At 42.2% G+C, this 20,214-nt stretch overlaps 1 protein-coding gene across 2 annotated transcripts in view; it reads left to right on the top strand.

The window, feature by feature from the left end:
- SEPTIN11 (septin 11) overlaps positions 1–20,214 on the top strand; it is a 92,451-nt gene that overhangs the window by 63,855 nt on the left and 8,382 nt on the right. For both annotated transcript variants that reach the window (XM_010362354.2, XM_010362210.2), the window contains exons 5-9: positions 2,337–2,498; positions 7,066–7,162; positions 8,399–8,567; positions 17,019–17,151; positions 19,135–19,322. In XM_010362354.2, coding sequence (XP_010360656.1) covers positions 2,337–2,498; positions 7,066–7,162; positions 8,399–8,567; positions 17,019–17,151; positions 19,135–19,322 — 749 coding nt within the window. The remainder of the gene's footprint in view (positions 1–2,336; positions 2,499–7,065; positions 7,163–8,398; positions 8,568–17,018; positions 17,152–19,134; positions 19,323–20,214) is intronic.

Here is a 20,214-nt window from a genome sequence, read left to right as displayed (position 1 = left end):
TGAAATAAGGATGAAACAAATGGCAACAAGAACAACCACTAAACAAAGCCATGGATGGTATTTACTCGTAGATTCAAAATGCCTTTTGCATTCACAGAAAAGTCTTATTAGATGATAAAGCTCTTTAGAGGACTCTGCCGGGTGTTGTTACTATGATTTTGTCTAAACAACAACGCTGATAAAAGATGCTTCCTCTCCAGAGGGACAAAACAGTGAGAGAATGCGCAGAAGATCAGCCTGTCCCCAAGGCCTCTGTCCGAACTGGCCTTTAGAGGTCTGGAGAGGCTGAAGCCAAGCCAGGCTCCTTCGGCTTCCAGCAGGCACAGACACAGTAGTTTATAGAAAAATCTTCTAATGGCCTGGAAGGATCATTGCAGCTAGAGTACTCTTCGCAGAATAAATAGAAACCCTTCTTCATCCCATTTGATTCCTCGGCTCCCCTGGGAGCTGTGCCATTAGCCATGATAGTGGAGAGATCACGGGCAGTGAGGGCCACTTCCGCGTCTGTCGTGTCCTTGGAAGCAGGGGCAGACCTCCCTGTTCTCAAGAGTGCCCCGTTCTCCACAGACGTTCTGAAGGAAGTAGACTGAGTAGGCTTCCTAACTGAGGGCTGAGTATGCAGATCTAGCCGGATAATATCCAACACTATGATTATGTTTAATAGAGTTCATTGAAAAAGGAAAAGAAAAATGCATAACAGGCACAACTAATAAAAGCAAACAACCAACCATAAAGCAGGTTAAACTTTCAAAGAAGTGATATCGTTGGAGAGTTGGAGAGCTAGCTAGCATCTGAAAATGATAATATCAAAGTTTTATTTATACAAGTAAAGGGAAGAGTTAAGCAAATGTATGGTCATTTAGGAGTGACTTTCAAGCCCCTGACAATGAAGAAAAGAGGTTTTAAAACCAAATTGCTTGATTTCTCTATCTCCTCTGATCAGTTTGCCCAAGAAAGAGTGAATCTCTGCCATTTTTATGTTGACATTAATTAAATACTAAATGTGTATAAAAGATAGCCAGTAAGAACAATAGGAAGTTTCTTGTTCCTCCAGTCCTGATCCAAACATTTCCCCCACCCTCAATGATGTTTTTCTTAGTCCGCAGCTTGCTGGAGGAAGCCCAGGCATGGTGAGCTTAGGAGCAGGTTGAGGAATAGGTTGAAGAATAGGTCTTTCTGTCAGCGTGTCATCTCATTTGGGTTTATCAGGATTTCTAATGTGGCCTTTGGATAAAAGGAGAAGCAGAGGCACTGCAGATGTGACCTGAACACCTCCCGAAAGCCTCTCTGTTCCCTGGCTAGGACAGCTTCCTCACTGAGTCTGTTTTCTCTCACCTAAGCTGGGTGAAGACCATAGTTCTATATATTGGATGTCAGTAACGTCTTATTGAAACCTCTGTTTCTACAGGGATTAGGGAAAAGTTAATCTTAAAATGTGAATTTAAGAAATGTGTCCCGTGCACAGGGCTGGGGGCAGCCGGGAAAAGAATGTCCACACAGGGTTTGGAACTTGTGCTCTAGGGTATCCTTGGCTCCCTTTCTGGGCTTCCTGCCACTACTGTCAAATTCTGAGTTCTCCCCTGTTCTTTGTAACCGATGCTGTGAAAGTGGGCCTTGCCTTTGGCGCTCAGTTTTATTCCGGCATGAAGGAGTAATTTGATAGAAGCTGATTTTCAAAAGAATTAGTTGGTGTGATTTTGAAAACTTTTACAGTGGGCGACACCATTTTTGTTTTGATTAATACATAGGTTCTCCTCTCAGCAATTTTCAGGTCATCAGAAGAAAGAAAGGATGTTGGGCTGCATAGGACCGAATACTTCACTGCTCTTACAAAAACTTTGTTATTATACTGTTAGGGAGTGCAAAAATCAAGAGCCTAAAGTAGATGGGAGGGGTCTAAAAGGAGTGGTTGGTCATTCAAAGAATAGGCTCCTTTGTTACCACTATTTGTCATAGAATAGCAACACTTCCTTTACTCTGTAAAGAAAAATGAGGTAGCACAGGAGGGGAAATTACAAGTATACTTGCAGTGCAGGATGGGAGGAAGTAAAAGTGTTTGAATATGGAACTAAAAGTTTATCTCAGGTCTTCTTAATTTTTCACCTAGGTACAAAGTTTGATTTTCATTATCATCTCTACCTAAAAAAAAAAAATTGTAGGTACGTGGGAGGTGTTTATATTTATGGGGTACTTGAGATGTTTTGATATAAGCATGCAACATCTTTATTTTTTACATCAAGGTTTTGCAATTTTATTTATTTGTTTGCTATGTTTTATTCACTTGTCTATTTTTCTTATGTTGGAACTGTGTAAAAATGGACGTGTCTGTTTTGCAGGTGAACATCATTCCAATAATTGCAAAAGCTGACACCATTGCCAAGAATGAACTGCACAAATTCAAGAGTAAGATCATGAGTGAACTAGTCAGCAATGGGGTCCAGATATATCAGTTTCCCACTGATGAAGAAACGGTGGCAGAGATTAACGCAACAATGAGTGTAAGTCCTCAAGTCAAATGGAAACAAGTGATTTTAATGAACGCCTGTCTTAGTACCAGCGTTGTAGAGTGGCTGGAGCACTGGACTGACTAGGCACCTGATGACTTCAGATGTAGTGCAGCTTTGCCACCACTTCAAGTCATTTAACCAGTCTGCTCCTCAGTTTCTCCATCTGTCAAATGGGAGCGTTAGACAAGATGATCTCCAATTTCCTTCACACTCTTAACAGTTATGATTTCTACAGCAAATCTTGCGAGAAGGAAATGCCAGCCCAGCACCATTTCACAAAAAGCAGCTCAAAGGAAATAGATCTGTGCTTGTTTCCACCAATCTTGGCAGAAATACGTCAGCTTGTCCCAATTTTGCTTTGGTGATTGGATCCCGCCCTTCCCTCCTTTCTTTTTTCCCTACCCTTTTCTGAATCATTAGGTAAATTGGCAGGTGAGGATACAATTTCCACCTCACAGAGAGGAACTAGTCAGGAGATAGATGATTAAAGCGACAGTGGTTCCCTGTGTGATTGTGATGTAATCCCTCCTGGTGAGTCTCCATCCTGCTGGTTGATGCTCAAGTCTGTTTCACTGCTCTTTTGTGTGTCTCAGCCCATAGCTCAGCTGTGAGCTGCAATGACTCTACGCATCTTTTTTCCCTTTGGGAATGCATAACATCCATGAAAGCCACATGCTTTGCATATAGTGGATGCCCAAGAATCTGGAAAACAGATTCTTCCCAGGAAATAGGCATGATGGGGTGTGAAAGGAAGGTTGCCACAAGGGAGAATGACTAGACTTGTGCAAAAGAATGGATGGACAAAAGATCAACAAGGGGTTTTGGTCCCATTACGAAGTGAGTGTTTAGTAGAGCCACTGAGATGGAAGACACACCTTACTTCTTGGGAAGTAGTGAGTTCCCATCACCAGTGGTTAGTCGATAACAGACCCTATTTCAGTCCACTTGGAAGAGATACTGTAGCAGGAATTCTTAAGCAGGATTGAACTGTATAATAGGCAAGATCTCTTCCACCTCTAAAATTCTCTGGTTGTGGGTACTGACAGCTACATAATAATAATAGCACCTGACATTTTTCACATTTCTGGAGCATTTACTATGCACCAGGAACTGTTCAAGACTTTCCATTTCATCCTCACAACAGTTGCATACGTAGGTGCTATTATTATTCCTACCTCATATATGAGGAGACTGCAGCATAGCACCTAAGATTGCACAGCTGTCGGTAGTGGAGGTAGGATTCGAACCCAGGCTTTGGCTGTCAGGCTTACAGTCTCACCCTGTGTACTACCACCCAAGCAGAGCAGTGTACAGTCAGTCCTCTGCATACACGGATTTGACCAACCATGGATCAAATAGATTTGGGAAAAAAAAAATGCAACAATAAAAACAATAATACAAAATATATATGGCCAGGCACAGTGGCTCATACCTGTAATCCCAGCACTTTGGGAGGCTGAGGAGGGAGGATCACTTGAGGCCAGGAGCTCAAGACCAGCCTGGTCAACTTAGCAAGAAAAATTAAAAATAAATTCTACAAAAAAAATTTAAAAATATAGTATAATAACTATTTATATAGCATTTACATTGTCTTGGGTATTATAAGTAATCTAGAGATGATTTAAAGTATACAGGAGGATGTGCATAGGTTATCTGTAAATACTATACTATTTTATATCAGAGATTTGAGCACCTGCAGATTTCAATGTCCGTGGACAGTCCTGGAACCCATACCCTGTGGATACTGCAGGAGGTCTGTACTTTTTTATAGCAAGGTCAAAATCTCAAGCTGAGATGGCACTCCTTTATTCTGCTGTAGAACTATAATTTGGGATGTCAGTGTGGTATTCAGGAAGTATCATGAATGACTGCTATGTAATTTTTCTTTATATTCCTATCCTTCTAAATAAGTTTTCATTATTTTATATTCATGGAACTATATCTGTGTTAAACTTATTGGAAAGAAAATACCCAAGAATTTTTGCTCTATTTTCTTTCTGTCTTTATCAGATTAATAGAACTGAATCTCTGACATTCCAAATTAATCCTGTTCTTTAAAGAATTTTTTTTTAGGCTCTTCATTACAAACAATTTTTGCTGATGAAATTTCACATAATGTGTAGAAATCTGAGGAAAACAGATTCCACTGGCAGTTGCTTTTGTTGCATTTGAGTGGAGAAATTTCCTTGGTCATTACACCAAAATATTGACCAGAAGGGTCCTGTTGCTTGCTCCTCAACTTCAGGGGACAATAGTGTTCAAGTCTGAAACTCAGACTTGTTTGAGAAAGAGAATACGCTTTCTTTCTTCTTAGAGTGTGAGATGAACTAGAAAATTTCAATATCTTAAGCATCTGACAAAATGCTACTTGGGAAACCTGAGCCAATGATTATGCCAAGTTCTCTGTAGGAGAGGAATTGGCTTGAAAACTTTTCTCTTCTTTCTCAATGTATCTATAGTGGAAGAACACTGGATCAAGGAACTCTAAATAATAATTCTAGGAGCAGCTATTTCAAATCTTATTCTTACATGCTGATAGAAAAAAGATAGGATTATTATTTCCTCCCCCACTCAGAATGCAGCGATAACTACCAAATAAACTGATGTGAAAGAGTCAGTTTTCTTGGACACCATCTCTAGTTCAGATAAGTCTGGGTGCAAAACTTGAGCCAATAATTTGGGCTAAAGTGTTTTTCTGACTTAGAATTTGTGCAGTAGTCAACTGTCTAAAGCAGTGTTGTTCAAGTAGAACTCTAATGTGAGACATACAAATATTTTAAAATTTTCTAGTAGCCACCTTAAAAAAAGTAAAAAGAAATGTGAAATTAATTTTAAGGACTTAACCCAATATGTTGCAAAATATAATTTCAACATGTAATCAATATAAAAATTATTAGGTATTTTAGGCTGGGTGTGGTGGCTCACACCTGTTATCCCAGCACTTCGGGAGGCCGAGGCAGGTGGATCACAAGGTCAGGAGATCAATACAATCCTGGCTAACACGGTGAAACCCCGTCTCTACTAAAAATACAAAAATTAGCCAGGCACGGTGGCAGGCGCCTGTAGTCCCAGCTACTCGGGAGGCTGAGGCAGGAGAATGGTGTGAACCCGGGAGGCGGAGCTTGCAGTGAGCCGAGATAGCACCACTGCACTCCAGCCTGGGCGACAGAGAAAGATGCCGTTTCAAAAAAACAAAACAAAACAAAAAAAACCACACACACATTTTAATGGTAGATCTTTGAGATCCAGTGTATATTTTACAATGACAGCTTCTCTCTCTCATTTTGGACCGAATTTTCACCAAAAATACTTTATCTGTATCTACATTTTATAAAATTCACAGCTAAGGCCAGGCACGGTGGCTCAAGCCTGTAATCCCAGCACTTTGGGAGGCCGAGACGGGCGGATCACGAGGTCAGGAGATCGAGACCATCCTGGCTAACCCGGTGAAACCCCGTCTCTACTGAAAAATACAAAAAACTAGCTGGGCGAGGTGGCGGGCGCTTGTAGTTCCAGCTACTCGGGAGGCTGAGGCAGGAGAACTCCTGGGAGGCGGAGCTTGCAGTGAGATGAGATCCGGCCACTGCACTCCAGCCTGGGCGACAGAGCGAGACTCCGTCTCAAAAAAAAAAAAAAAAAAATTCACAGCTAAAAAGGTAAATTTACATACCCAGGTTTCTCCTAACATACCTTAAAGATTTTCAATATGAAATAAGTGCCAAAAAGATACTTTATCTTTTTTTTCTTTTCTTTTCTTTTTTTTTTGAGACGGAGTCTCGCTCTGTCGCCCAGGCTGGGGTGCAGTGGCCGGATCTCAGCTCACTGCAAGCTCCGCCTCTCGGGTTCACGCCATTCTCCTGCCTCAGCCTCCCGAGTAGCTGGGACTACAGGCGCCCGCCACCTCGCCCGGCTAGTTTTTTTTTATTTTTAGTAGAGACGGGGTTTCACCGTGTTAGCCAGGATGGTCTCGATCTCCTGACCTCGTGATCCGCCCATCTCGGCCTCCCAAAGTGCTGGGATTACAGGCTTGAGCCACCGCGTCCGGCCAAGATACTTTCTCTTTAATCTTTGTGTCTACCTTGCCATCTACCTTGGTCTTGTTTTTCAGAAGATTTGAGTTTGAAGCAAAGTGAAATGTAGTTTTACCAAAACAATAAAGTTGCATTTAATGGAAAAATATTTTACGTTGCTTCCATTTTAAATTTAGAGGTAAACTAATTAAAAGTTAGATATTCAGTTTCTTGGTCCTACGTGCTGTATTTCAAGTGCTCAACAGCCACATATAGTTAGTGGCTACTGCATCGGCTAGCACAAGTCTAAAACTTACTTTATAGCTGCAAAGACTCCTACAGTTTTCCCTTGAATCTAACTCATATCGCATATTTGGTATTGGGTTGTAAGGGGGATGGGATACGTGACATCCACCCACCAAACTGCAGCCTGCTTTTCCCTTGCAACCAAGTAGAGGCCTGCAGAAGGAGGAAGAAGATAGAGACTGGTGGAAACCAGTCTGTCAGAGCAGGGGAAGGTAAGTATTCTCTGTCCTTTTGCTTGGCAGGTCCATCTCCCATTTGCAGTGGTTGGCAGCACCGAAGAGGTGAAGATTGGCAACAAGATGGCAAAGGCCAGGCAGTACCCCTGGGGTGTGGTGCAGGGTATGTGCACAGCATGGAAGATGGAGTCTTCACATTTAGCCCCTATGTGAATGGCCGTGTTTGTTCATTTCCTGTCTTGTTTAGGGAGGCCCTCAATAGTGGGCTGGCAGTGGGAGGGTGTCGAGGGGGGGCTCCACACGTGGCAATCGTGGAGGTGAGGAAGAAAGAAAAAGTAATCAGGTAGGTGGACAATGGAGAGATGTGACTGCCAATCCCTTGAGGTAGCCCCTCAAGGATGCTGGGTTGTGTAGGGAATTAATATAAAGTCCTGATTGAAAAATAGTTCTTCCCTAGGAGTTGGAACTTGTTTTATCAGCCAAGTATTAAAAAGCAGCAAAAAGTTTCTTGCAAACAAGAGGGTACTTTTTTCTCCATCAACTATGCAAAAAACATCTTCTAATAAAATGTTATCTTAGTAAATCCGAGACTTATGAGAATATTTGACCTATATTTGGCACTGTGGGACATGGCCACAGTCTAACCTGAAAGCTTGTCAGGTGTGTCACTTTGAAGGACAAGGACTGTATGACCTACCCTTGTGTTCTGAAGGAGGACATCCAGTGCAATGGATTAAGCAGGATGGCTACAGAAAGTTCTTCATTGATTTAAGATGTTTCAGACCTCCTTTTCCTCTGTTTTGAATAAAGGCAATAAAGCTGTGAGAAGAAACAGTACCTTTGAGATCCCTGGGAAAAATACAATTGTTCTTACTCTTACCAATTTCTCTACAATAAGAAAACTCCTTTCTTCCCAGTATCGTTGATAAAATTAAATGAAGTGCTATGTAAAAGTGACCCTGCAGTTATAGACAGCATGGTGTGGTACAACATCTGACTTTGGATCAGATGTTCTAGCGTTTGAACCTAGACTCTGCTACATCTTTTTGGGAGGTCAGCTTGCTCACCAAGCTCCTGCATCTGCAAAGCAAGAGTCATGACATCTCCTTGGCAGAGTTATTATGAGGGGTAAAGACAATATTTGTTTTCAAGCTCCTCCCCCTGTGCCCTGTGTTCAGTAGGCACTCAGCAGTCAGCATTGTCATCAGTATTATGGTCAGTGTTGTCAGAAATCTTGTCTTTGTCATGAATGTAAGGTGAATCCAGTAAAGGATCTTCAGATGGCCTTGAGACCCCAGAGATTTCGGGAGTGATGATAGTAACATCTTGGAAGCATCACTGCAGATATTTCAGTGACATCATTGCTGATCCCACTTCCTCCATGTCCCCCCTCTTATAGTTGAGAATGAAAATCATTGTGATTTTGTGAAACTTCGAGAGATGCTGATCCGGGTGAACATGGAGGACTTGCGAGAGCAGACTCACACCCGCCACTACGAATTGTACCGACGCTGTAAGCTTGAAGAGATGGGGTTCAAGGACACTGACCCTGACAGCAAACCCTTCAGGTATGAAGGCACCTAGCAATCAGCTGTCTCCTAGACAGTGTTGAGAGTGGCATGTTGGTACATCTCGGAAATGCTTGCTGGATTGAGATGGTGATGATGGAAGGATGTGGTGGGTGAAGATCAATACATATGTTGTCAGGCATTGCGATAATTACTTTATTTGCATTATCTCAACTAACTTATCTAGTTGATGTCATTATTATCATCCACATTTTACAGATGAGGAAACAAAGGCACTGAAAGTGTAAACAAACTGCCCAAGGTCCTCCAAGTAGTAAACAGTGGTGTGGTGTTGAACTCTTGCCATCTGGGTCCTGAGCCCAGGTTTCTGCCTGTTCTCTTGCAGAGGTACAGAGCCTGGTCAATGCATTTACAAAGGTGCGGCTGCTGATTACAGTTTGCCCCATTCATTTTTGCCAAACACCTTTAACTTCCAAAGGCTCTTCCTTTGTCAAGCACTTTTACTATTAGCTTTCAGTGGTTCAGTAAAATTCTAACAACAAAGAATCAGGAGGAAAGGAGAATAGCTTTCAGAAGATTATGTATTTTTTATATCACTGGCAGATAAAGATGCAAAATGTGAAGGGGAGAAATGGATGTAGAATTAATACCCCAGCTGAAGCCCAGAACCCCTCAGAATCCAGTGGTAGGGATAGGGTTGGCCCACACTGGGGTGAGTCGTGGGATGGTTCTGGGTAAAGGTGTGGGGTGAGGCTGCCAGGCCGGGTTCGCCACCTCCTGGTGGAGGAGAGGATTGTCCAGATGGTGCCCAAGCAGTTTCGTTTCTTTTCTTTCTTTCTTTTTTTTTTTTTTGAGACGGAGCCTGGCTCTGTGGCCAGGCTGGAGTGCCTCAGCCTCCCAAAGTGCTGGGATTACAGGCGTGAGCCACCCCGCCTGGCCCCCAGGCTGTTTCTTAATGGGAATTTGAGTTCAGGTGTTGTGAGGTGTGTCTGGGCTCTGTGCCTTTACAAATTGAGGGCCATAGTTCCTTGGGGAAAAAAACCTGTTTTTCTCCTCTTTGCTGGCTAGCCCTACAACACACTCTGATGCCTACAAGCTGGCTGACAATAGAACCCGAGGCAGCCTGTGCACAGCAGATTCTGTCCCTGTGGGTCTGTAGGAGGGAGTTTATTTTCTTTTTTTTTTTGAGATGGAGTCTCGCTCTGTCACCCAGGCTGGAGTGCAGTGGGATCTCGGCTCACTGCAAGCTCCGCCTCCCGGGTTTACGCCATTCTCCTGCCTCAGCCTCCCGAGTAGCTGGGACTACAGGCGCCCACCACCACGCCCGACTAATTTTTGTATTTTTAGTAGAGACAGGGTTTCACTGTTGGCCAGGATGGTCTCGATCTCCTGACCTTGTGATCCGCCCGCCTCGGCCTCCCAAAGTGCTGGGATTACAGGTGTGAGCCACCGCGCCCGGCCAGGAGGGAGTTTATGCAATTGCTTTAGAGATAGTTTAGGAATGCCTGGGCTTGTCGCCTGGCACTCTGCTACTGAGGAGTTCCACGAGCATGTGTGTATGCAGTGAGAACAAATGCAGAACCCAGACAAGGGGTTTACCAAGAAGTTAACTTCTAGCCAAGGTTGCATCATTCCCTTCTGCTCTGGCGGCTTGCAAAACTGACCATCTCCAACCATGTGAAAGTCACATTCAGACGCAAGGTGTAGGACACCTTTTTGTGTACACAGGTTTAGCTAATTGAACCTTGAAATGCATTTACCAGAAAACAGTCGTTACAAAGGCAAGTCCACTTTATGGTTACTAAACCTGATGAAACAGTTTCTGTGTGGGAAAGGCCATCTTCACTATTACATAGAATATTTGTTTTCATGCAAAGAGATATGGAAAAAAAGGAGCTGCTATAAAATTGAATTCATTTTCCCCTCGCCTTCATTCGAATCCAGACAGTGTTGAAGAGCACTGGGCTAGGAGTCAGGAGTTTGAGTTCAGTTCTTGGTCCTGCTATGGTACAAATTCTTAAGCCACCTGGGCCTGAATTTCTTCATCTGTGAGATGAGGAGCTGATCCAGATCATGGAATAATTAGATCCAGTAAAAAAAATTTTTTTTCTGTACTGCGTTAGATAGTAAACATTTTAGATTCTACAGGCCAAATGGTCTCTGTCACAACTATTCAGTTTTGCCCTTGTCCGAAAGCAGCCATAGACCGTACTGTGAATGAATGGGCATGGCTGTGTTCCAGTAAAACTTCATTTACAAAAACAGATGGGGGGCCAGATTTGGTCCTCAGGCTGTAGTTTTCCAACCCCTAGACGAGATCATAACTTGGAGCCTGTGAACTGCCTGCAAAAGTTAGAATGCATGTGACTGTTGCTTGAATTTGTTCGAGGTCATTTACCTCTACAAAGTGTTTTACTTCTCAAAATGTTCAGAGCCATTTGGCATAGTTGTGTTTCTTTCAACTCAGGAATCTGTGAAATTTGAAGAGTCTATGATGCTACCCTTAGCTATCTACACCACCAGGAAGGGCCCAGTGGCCTAAGTCTTCTGGGACAGGCAAGACCAAGTCCTTCCACCATCTTGACTAGGTTTCTTAGATTCCCTGGGAGCTTGGGGATGGTGAGGGTTTCCTGCTGCTGCAGGCCACTAAGTTATCTGTGTAGCCGGCATTTTAATTAAGGCATTTCCTGCAAGCCCAGAGTAACTGCCCACCAGGAAGAGGTGGAGCTGGGTAGGCCCAGCAGGGCTTCTGCGAGGGAAGCTGCTGGGCCAGCCCACCACTTTGTTCTCCCTGTTTCAGTGGCTTCAGGATTGGTGAGGGACATCACTGAGGCCGCCTGATGCTTAGAGAGCTTTATCCATATCTCCCTTCCCCACTTGGATGCATTTCCACTGGCCTGAGTTTTACCTTTTGATGATGAAAAGGGAAAATATATATATATACACACATACACACAATATATATATAATAATTATATATTATATAATATATAATATAATTTATACTATTATAGTATATAATTACATATTATATAAATATATTATAACAGTATGTAATTATATATTATATAAATATATTTATATATATTATATTATATATTTAAATATAATATATAATTATACTATATTATAAATATAATTATATTAATAATAACACATAATATATGTATATATTATGTATATATAATAGATATAATATATACAGACACATTATATATATACACATATATATTACCAAGGCCTTTACTTTTTTCCATATATAAGAAAATTAGAAAAAAGTAGACCTTCTAAAAATAAATACCTTCTAACATATCGATAACTGGGACCAGGTTTTCCATTTTAACTGGAAACAGTTTCTCCTCTTAGACCACTCATTCAAACTCTGGTGTCCCTCCTGGTTTAGGGAAGATCACTTGGTACCAAAAGTTGGCTTTGAATCACATGTCTTGGTAAATAGTGATATGAAATGAATTTGATTTTCCTTTTCTTGGAAACCACTACTTTTAAAAGGGCTCAGCCTTTGCCTTTGAAGAATTTCGGGCACCCTCAGCACTTCCTGTGCACCTTCAGCACTTCCTGTGCACCTGAGAGGGAGGAATGGAGTGAGGTAACTCTGTTTGGAGGATGACAGAGTTAAGGAAAAGCAGAAGCCACAGTTGATTTAAGTGATTTTCCAGAATTTCATCTGCAAAGTCACCATTCCTGGATGTGCTTGGAAGATGGATCTTCCGTGTGACTTTAGGCTGAGCTTGGAGGAGTATAAATCAAGGGCTTAAGGTTTTATTATATTCTCAAAGCACAGGATTTCTGCATGGGTGTGCAGTGAAGTTCATCCTTCCCAGTGAGCACCCTCGTTCACCATTTGTCCTCTGGGTCCCGCTTGTGTTTACAGTACATGTTTGTAAAACAGTGACCTCTAAGGCCAAGTCTAGTAAGAGGCAGCACCACTGTGTATGTTACACAGTGTGAGGCAAAAGGAAGAGCAGGGTGTGCACAGAGACGCTGTATTCAAGCCTTGGCATCACACTATGGCAGTAAAGCTCGTGGAGCCCAGTCCCTGGGTTGCCTTTAAACCTGCCTGCATTCACACTTGTGTCTTTATTGTCTTGTTGCAGAATATATATATAGCCAGGCATTCATTTGCTCTTTCCCAAGCCCATCTTTATCCACCTCCCGCGCATGCCCAGCTGCTGCCCTGAAGCCTTGAAACTCATGCTTCTACCATCCAGAGCACCCATACTTCCCTGGACCCAGGCCTCTCCTTCCTCGACCCCAGCCCCTTTCTGGCTGGCATTATAGGGTAGAAGAGGAGATGTCACGTGTCTCCCATGAGCTACTCCCTGCTTCCTTTCTCCTGAGAGGCCACTGCGCTTTTCCTAACAGTACCTGCCCAAGCTGCTCTCATCTCACCTTGAAACACCACCATCTCCTTGCTTCACCCTCGTTCAACTCACACAAAACACTCAGTTACCACCATTTTCTCAGAGGCCAACAAGGTCCAGGCCCAGGAGACTCATTTGTTTTTAGGAGTGGCTGGGCCTCCGTACACCAGCCATGCAATGCAGGAGGTGGAGTTCTTATCTGAGCAAGGCAGCCTGGGCTCAGTCCTGGCTCTGTTACTTCTTTGTTGTGTGACCTGCTCAAATTACCTGTGTGTCCAGGTTTCTCCATCTATATAGTGGGAGGTGATAGTAATGTCTACCTTATTGGGTTGTTGTAAGGATTAAATGAATTCATGTTTGTATTGCTCCATTCCACAAATGCTGGTAGAGATTGTCATACTCTGGCATGCCCTCCACTAGATGCTTTTAGATAAGAACAGAGAGAGAATTGTACTGTGTGAATCGCCGGAATGAAGGATGAACTGAAGTGTCTGTGTTCATTCTCTTCCTTTGACTTCCACAAGCAAAACCTGCCTCTCCCAAGGGCTGTTAAGAGGACATTACAAGATAAAATCCTCAATTTCAAATCAATCTAAAATCTTGTGAAAAAGGTACATATTTCTCACTTAGAAAAGGGTATTAGTAACTGTAATTAAAAATTAACTTTGAAGAACTAAAAGTTGCGGAAGATACCACTGAAGAGGTGGGTGCAAAGGCTCACATCTGAAATCCCAGCACTCTAGGAGGCTAAGGTAGGAGGATCACTTGAGCTCATGAACTTAAGAACAGCCGGGGCAACATAGGGAGACTTCATCTCAACAAAAAATTTAAAAAAAATTAGCCAGACATGGTGGCACATGCTTGTGGTTGGTCCCAACCACTCGAGAAGGTGAAGTGGGAAGATCCCTTGAGTCCAGGAGTTCGAGGGTATAGTGAGCTATGATCCTGCTCCTGCACTCCAGCCTGCGTGAGACAGTAGGAGCCTGTCTCCAAAAAAAAAAAAAAAAAAAAAAAAATCACTTTGGATATCTTTACTGGATATGAGCCAGTTCCTTTTGAACTGATCTTCAATGACTGGGAAATATTAGTGAGGGCTTCTGGTATCTCTAGTGGACAACTCAACTGGCAGAGGTGTCTGGGAATCTGATTCTGTGGATGCTGTGGTTCTAAGTTATTTGTAAGTAACTAATTACAGTTGTGATTCCTTGGGGTAAGGTTTTATGGCTTCTTTGTTATGTTCCTGATTATTGTTTCCAATGTCAGAGTTCAAAAGCTGGCTGACATCCTAAGACACAATGATACAAGAAGTAGCATTTGTTGAGCCCATTTGCCTGCTCTGGCCCAGGGTGTCAAAACTGCTTCCAGTTTTGCCAATGGCAAAGTTGCTCCTTAGGCTTTCTCTGGTCCAATTTTGGACTGCAAGCTTCACTATAAAAAGCATTTTCCATCATGATCCAGCATACACATTTTGTGTGGTAATGCCTACTCTTAAACTTTTTAACGTACTGGTTAAGACCCACAATTGAGTTGTGATTCATAGTTTCAAAATGTATCTCCAGAAACTGAAGCATAAGATAGCTTGTGGTTGGAACTGAATAAGGCAGAGTCATTTAGTGAGTTCTCAGCATTTAGGGTAGCATTACCCAGAGCACATTCTATCAGTGAATTGCTTAAATTTTCCATGATCAGACAAATTTGGAGGGTTCTAAGACAATCAAATTAAACAGGTTCTTTTACTCTTGGGCTTCTCAGAGCATTTAAGACAAGCAGTAGTTAGCAAACGAGTTACATCAAATCACCTGGGAAGTATTTAAAACTAGCAAACTAGTTACATCAAATCACCTGGGAAGCGTTTAAAACTAGCAAACTAGTTACATCAAATCACCTGGGAAGCATTTAAAACTAGACCATTTTGCCTTACCAGACATCCTGAATCACCCTCTCCAGGACTGAACTTAGGACTCTGTATTTAGGGAAGTGTATGCAACAAAACGTGCCCAGTGCCCCTGCTGTGCGGCCAAGGTTGAGATCCACCATGCACTGTGAATCTGCTAAAAGGATAGTAGGGGCACCATTCTCCCTTCCGTCTTTTGACGTTGGAGCCCCTCTTTTGGAGATCCTTTCTTGAAATTGGTGGTCTCTGGAATACATTTTGGGTAGTGTTTCTATCAAAGTTTCCATTGTTTGTTAGAAAGAAGAGGGAGATGTATTCATTATTCTAAAATCAACAAAAACTGAGTTTTCTGTAAAATTTCATAGGAGGGACGAGTCATCCTCTACCTTTGGCAATTCTGACCTAAGTAATAGTGATGAAGAGTTTATTATAAGCTAGTATGCAAAATTTCATGAATTATTTTATACTTCTGTTATCAGTACACTTCTCTATATATCCATCACTATAGATCTTAAACTTGAAGTCCAACTATTGCTATTAATATTAGCCAACACTAACATTGGCCAAACATGTTTTTATCTTGTAAGATAATGTGAAAGCTAAATGTACCTCTGGAAACTCAAAACAATTGTTTATAAACAGGTACTATTGATAGTGGCGAGGGCAAGAGAACTTACTTTTAATAAACTAATAACCATGTTAATTATTGAAGTAAAAACCAGCCTAAGTAATACGTTTCTTTTTTTGAGATGGAGTCATGCTCTGTTGTCCAGGCTGGAGTGCAGTGGCATGGTCTCAGCTCACTGCAAGCTCCAATTCCTGGGTTCAAGTGATCCTCCTGCCTCAGCCTCCCAAGTAGCTGGGGTTACAGGCGCTCACCACCACACCCAGCTAATTTTTGTATTTTTAGTAGAGATGGGGGTTTCACCATATTGGCCTCGAACTCATGACCTCAGGTGATCCTCCTGCCTCAGTCTCCCAAAGTGCTGGGATTACAGGCGTGAGCTACCATGCTTGGCCTAATACATTTTCTAATACTAAACTAGTTCTGTAGTTCATTATAGATGTGTGTATCTACATGCATGTATGTTCCTATCACCTGAAGTTCCTTTTTCTTCGTCTAAATGGACAGATGTAAATGGTGTGTGGTAGTCCGCATGGTATCGGGGGTCATCCAGAGTGGCTATCCAGTTTGTAGTCTACGCTTTGGATGAATTCGGTCCATGGGAAAGGCAGATATACCGCAGATGGTTAATATACAACAGTTGTTGTAGGGAAACAACAAGACAGAGAGAGAAATAGCACCTGTAAAATATCAGGAGATGTTTCTGTATGTATGTGGGGGTGGCAGTGGGGTTGTATTTTCTTAAGCTGTGCTACCAAAGTGATTTCTCTGTAAATATATTTGTTTTGACTTAGAAATAAAGCTAAGCTGTAGCATTCAATGTAGAATATTGGGCTCTAACTTCCGAGACAGTCAGGAGGAGGATAGAATTGAAAATAAAGATTAAACTTTTCTCCCTGCTCTATTTACAACTGGTAATATAACTTGAAAAGTAGCAATTTTCTACAATACCTTTAAAGGTAATGTTGTCTCTTTAGTTTACTTTTGCTGGATCTGTTTTCCATGTTGGGGACTGGAGGGAGATGAGAGGGGAGAGTACCATTTACTGGACACTGATTATATGTTCGATGTTTTATTCCCTTCCCTTCATTTCATTCTCAGGGTCATATCCCTAGAAGGTAAGTGTCACTGTATCCACATCTCAGACCTTGGAGGCTGAGGGGAGGCTATGCTTTTCTAAGAACAGCTGGTCAGTTGGTACGGTCTGAATTCAAACCTGGGTCTGTGGGGCTCCAGTGCCTCTTCATTTCTCCCCCTATACCAGGCCTCCTCCATCTTCTCAAATCCTATACCACCTCCACCTCCTCAGCCCAGGTTTTCCCTGTATGAATATATGTAAGATAAAACTTAGCTAGTCAGAGACATACCTTTAGTGCTATGTCGTGCTTACTGACTGATTTCTAGTTCTTGATGCACTTGTCTTTCCAACTACAGCATAACTAAAAGCAAAACAGTGTCATTCTACTTATGCTTTAATATGGCAAGCAGCAACTTTATGTTTTGGAAGTAGATGGGTAGAAATTATGTGAACTGAAATTTCTTAGTATACAATTTCATAATGCTGTCCTTGGTTTGTGGATTTTGAATAGTCTTCAGGAGACATATGAAGCAAAAAGGAATGAATTTCTGGGAGAACTGCAGAAGAAAGAAGAAGAAATGAGACAAATGTTTGTTATGAGAGTGAAGGAGAAAGAAGCTGAACTTAAAGAGGCAGAGAAAGAGGTAAGCCATCTGTCCTGCTCCCAAGGGACAGATTTGTAAGAGGGAGATTTTCGTAATACTTCACACTTTAGAGGATTTCATGATGGTCCAAGTACTTTCTACATGCATTTTGTCACAAGTGACCTACCAACCTGGCCAGAAAAATGGGTCAGATATTCTCATTCCTACCTTACAGATGACAAACAGGTTATAAAAGTTAAAACTATTTTTGTAGTCACATACCTAGTTAGCAGCAAAATCGAGATTAAAACTAGATCTTAGGTCTCCAGATCTGATCACATGGCCTGTGTAGCTCTGTATTTCTTCAATTTGCAAGTCTTAAAACATGAGATTTGGGATTCTGGGACTATTATTGTCATCTTAGTCTATTAGCCAACTCTTCTAGACTTTGGCATTGTCTGGGGGACATGCTCTAACACAAAGCCTGTACTCCGCGTCTGCACCCATGCTTCTGCCCTCGTGGAGCTTGCACTCCCTGCTCCAGCCTTACCTCAGTTCCCTCCCCTGACCAGATTAACTGCTTCCTAGAAGTTAACATAGATTTGTACTATAACACTCATCCCATTATATTTGAGTGTGTGTGTGTGTGTGTGTGTGTACGCTTGTGTGCATAATGTCTATTTCTGCTGATCGATAATGAGTATCTGAAGTGTTTGACCTATACTCTATACGTTTCTAAGTGAAATCATCTAAATTTCCTCATTTTCTTGTTTTAATTTATTTTGTCTAAAAACTGAAACTTAGAGGCTATTTAAATAGCTAAGCACTCAAGATGGTTTTGCTGCAGAGAAAGTTCAGCCTTATTTGCTGTTGGCTTCAAGAACCAAGGGGATGCTGGGTAAAAAGTCTAAAATTATCTGGAATTCCTTCCTTTCCTTTTCTTTTTCATTTCCTTTCTTCTTCCTTTCCTTTTCTTCTTCCCTTTCCTTCCCTCAAGGGCCAGAAATTTACCAACACATTGTTTAAGTAGCTAATTCTTAATGCTTATATAGATATACACACACACACACACGCATATATATACATATGTATATATATACACACACACACACATATATGTAGTCATTGTATATATCTCTAAGTAAATGTTTTTTATACATTTTGAAAAAGGACCAGAGGTAAAGAGCCAATTTTACCACTGGGGTGAGTTTTTTGTTAGGATCATAATTAATTTTGGCCAGGTACGGTGGTTCACACCTGTAATCCCAGCACCTTGGGATGCCAAGGTGGGAGGATCACGAGGTCAGGAGTTTGAGACCAGCCTGGCCAATATGGTGAAACCCCGTCTCTACTAAAGATACAAAAATTAGCTGGGTGTGGTGGCGCATGCCCATAATCCCAGCTACTTGGAAGGCAGAAGCAGGAGAATTGCTTGAACCTGGGAGACAGAGGTTGCAGTGAGCTGAGATTGAGTCACTGCTCTCCAGCCTGGGCAACAGAGCGAAGGAATCTTTAGTCCAAGGAGTTCAAGTGTCACAGGAGTCTGGGTCTCTGAGGGATGTCCTTCAGCCTCCCAGCCCAGCTCCTCCAGGAAGTCAACAAAACGGTACTTTACACCTGTAGTTAAAGCCAGTGCAGCCACATGACACATGTTTGTTTGTTTGTATTTTTTTTTTTTGAGATGGAGTCTCACTCTGTCACCCAGGCTGGAGTGCAGTGGTGCGATCTCAGCTCACTGCAACCTCCGCCTCCTGGGTTCAAGTAATTCTCTGCCTCAGCCTCCCGTAGCAGGGATTATAGGCGCCCGTCACCACGCCTGGCTAATTTTTGTATTTTTAGTAGAGATGGGGTTTCACCATCTTGGCCAGGCTGGTCTTGAATTCCTGACCTCGTGATCCACCCGCCTCAGCCTCCCAAAGTGCTGGGATAGCAGGCGTGAGCCACCATGCCTGGCCATGTTTTGTTTTTTGAACAGATCCAAAGAACTTTACATCAAATGGATTTTCATTCCGTTCACCAAGCCTGTCTTCTTTTTCTCTCCAGCTTCATGAGAAGTTTGACCTTCTAAAGCGGACACACCAAGAAGAAAAGAAGAAAGTGGAAGACAAGAAGAAGGAGCTTGAGGAGGAGGTGAACAACTTCCAGAAGAAGAAAGCAGCGGCTCAGTTACTACAGTCCCAGGCCCAGCAATCTGGGGCCCAGCAAACCAAGAAAGACAAGGATAAGAAAAAGTAAGCAGGTGTCACCCCCACGTATTGGGGACCTCTAACAGTTTATTCCTCTTGCATGTCTCTACTTTTCCCATTTACAGACTGGAAACTGGTCTTTTACCAGAAAGATAAAAGCAAGTATTTTCTCTACAGTGCAGGGAAGATGATGAAGGTTTTTAAAATATTTTTAAAAGGTACACAAAGATTGATTTATAAAACTTGACCACATTGACCGAGCAATCAGGCCTGGAGGAACCTGTTGTCTCCAGTAGCATCTTCCACACCAACACTAGGAGTCTCAAAGAAGACAGGTTGATGTCTCTTCAGCACCCTCTGAAGACAATTCTCATGACTCTTGATAGAGAGCGTCTTAAAATCACAGTTGTTAAAATTATTTTCCTATTCTGTGTTGTAAGACTTCGTAAGCCAGTCACTGAAAGTCTCGTTCCCAAAATGAAACATTTGGAAGAGCTGCTAGTGGCCACTAATTTCCTCTAAATTCAATATGATGAATTGTTTTATTGTGAAATGGGATCCAAATGCCTATCCAGTTGACACCTCTGCCAACCCTCAAGCCAAACCTAAACCCACTCATAAAAGGTTTTTTAAATAGGGTCTTAATGTCATGTGCCAAAAGGTCAGATTCTGCTTTTGAGTTAGTCACTCCCTATGATACTCCAGTAGCAGCTGCCTGAAACCAGTGGGAGATTTAGCCCTGCCTTGACATTCTCCTGTGATTTGAAGCTGTCCTTTGAATCATCAGAAAGCCTAGTTTTATGTTAGTAGCTATCGGTTTTGACAGGAAGCACTATGGTAAGAATACCACTAAGGAAAACCTTTGTGGTATCTCAGTGGCAGATATGCAGATGCCGCCCTCCTTTGTCTAATGTGCGGTGCTTTTAGGGCAGCTATT

Source organism: Rhinopithecus roxellana, chromosome 2, assembly GCF_007565055.1.
Source record: "Rhinopithecus roxellana isolate Shanxi Qingling chromosome 2, ASM756505v1, whole genome shotgun sequence".
NCBI lineage: Eukaryota > Metazoa > Chordata > Mammalia > Primates > Cercopithecidae > Rhinopithecus > Rhinopithecus roxellana.
Note: the sequence above shows the minus strand (reverse complement) of the source record. Positions and strands in the feature narration are given on the sequence as shown.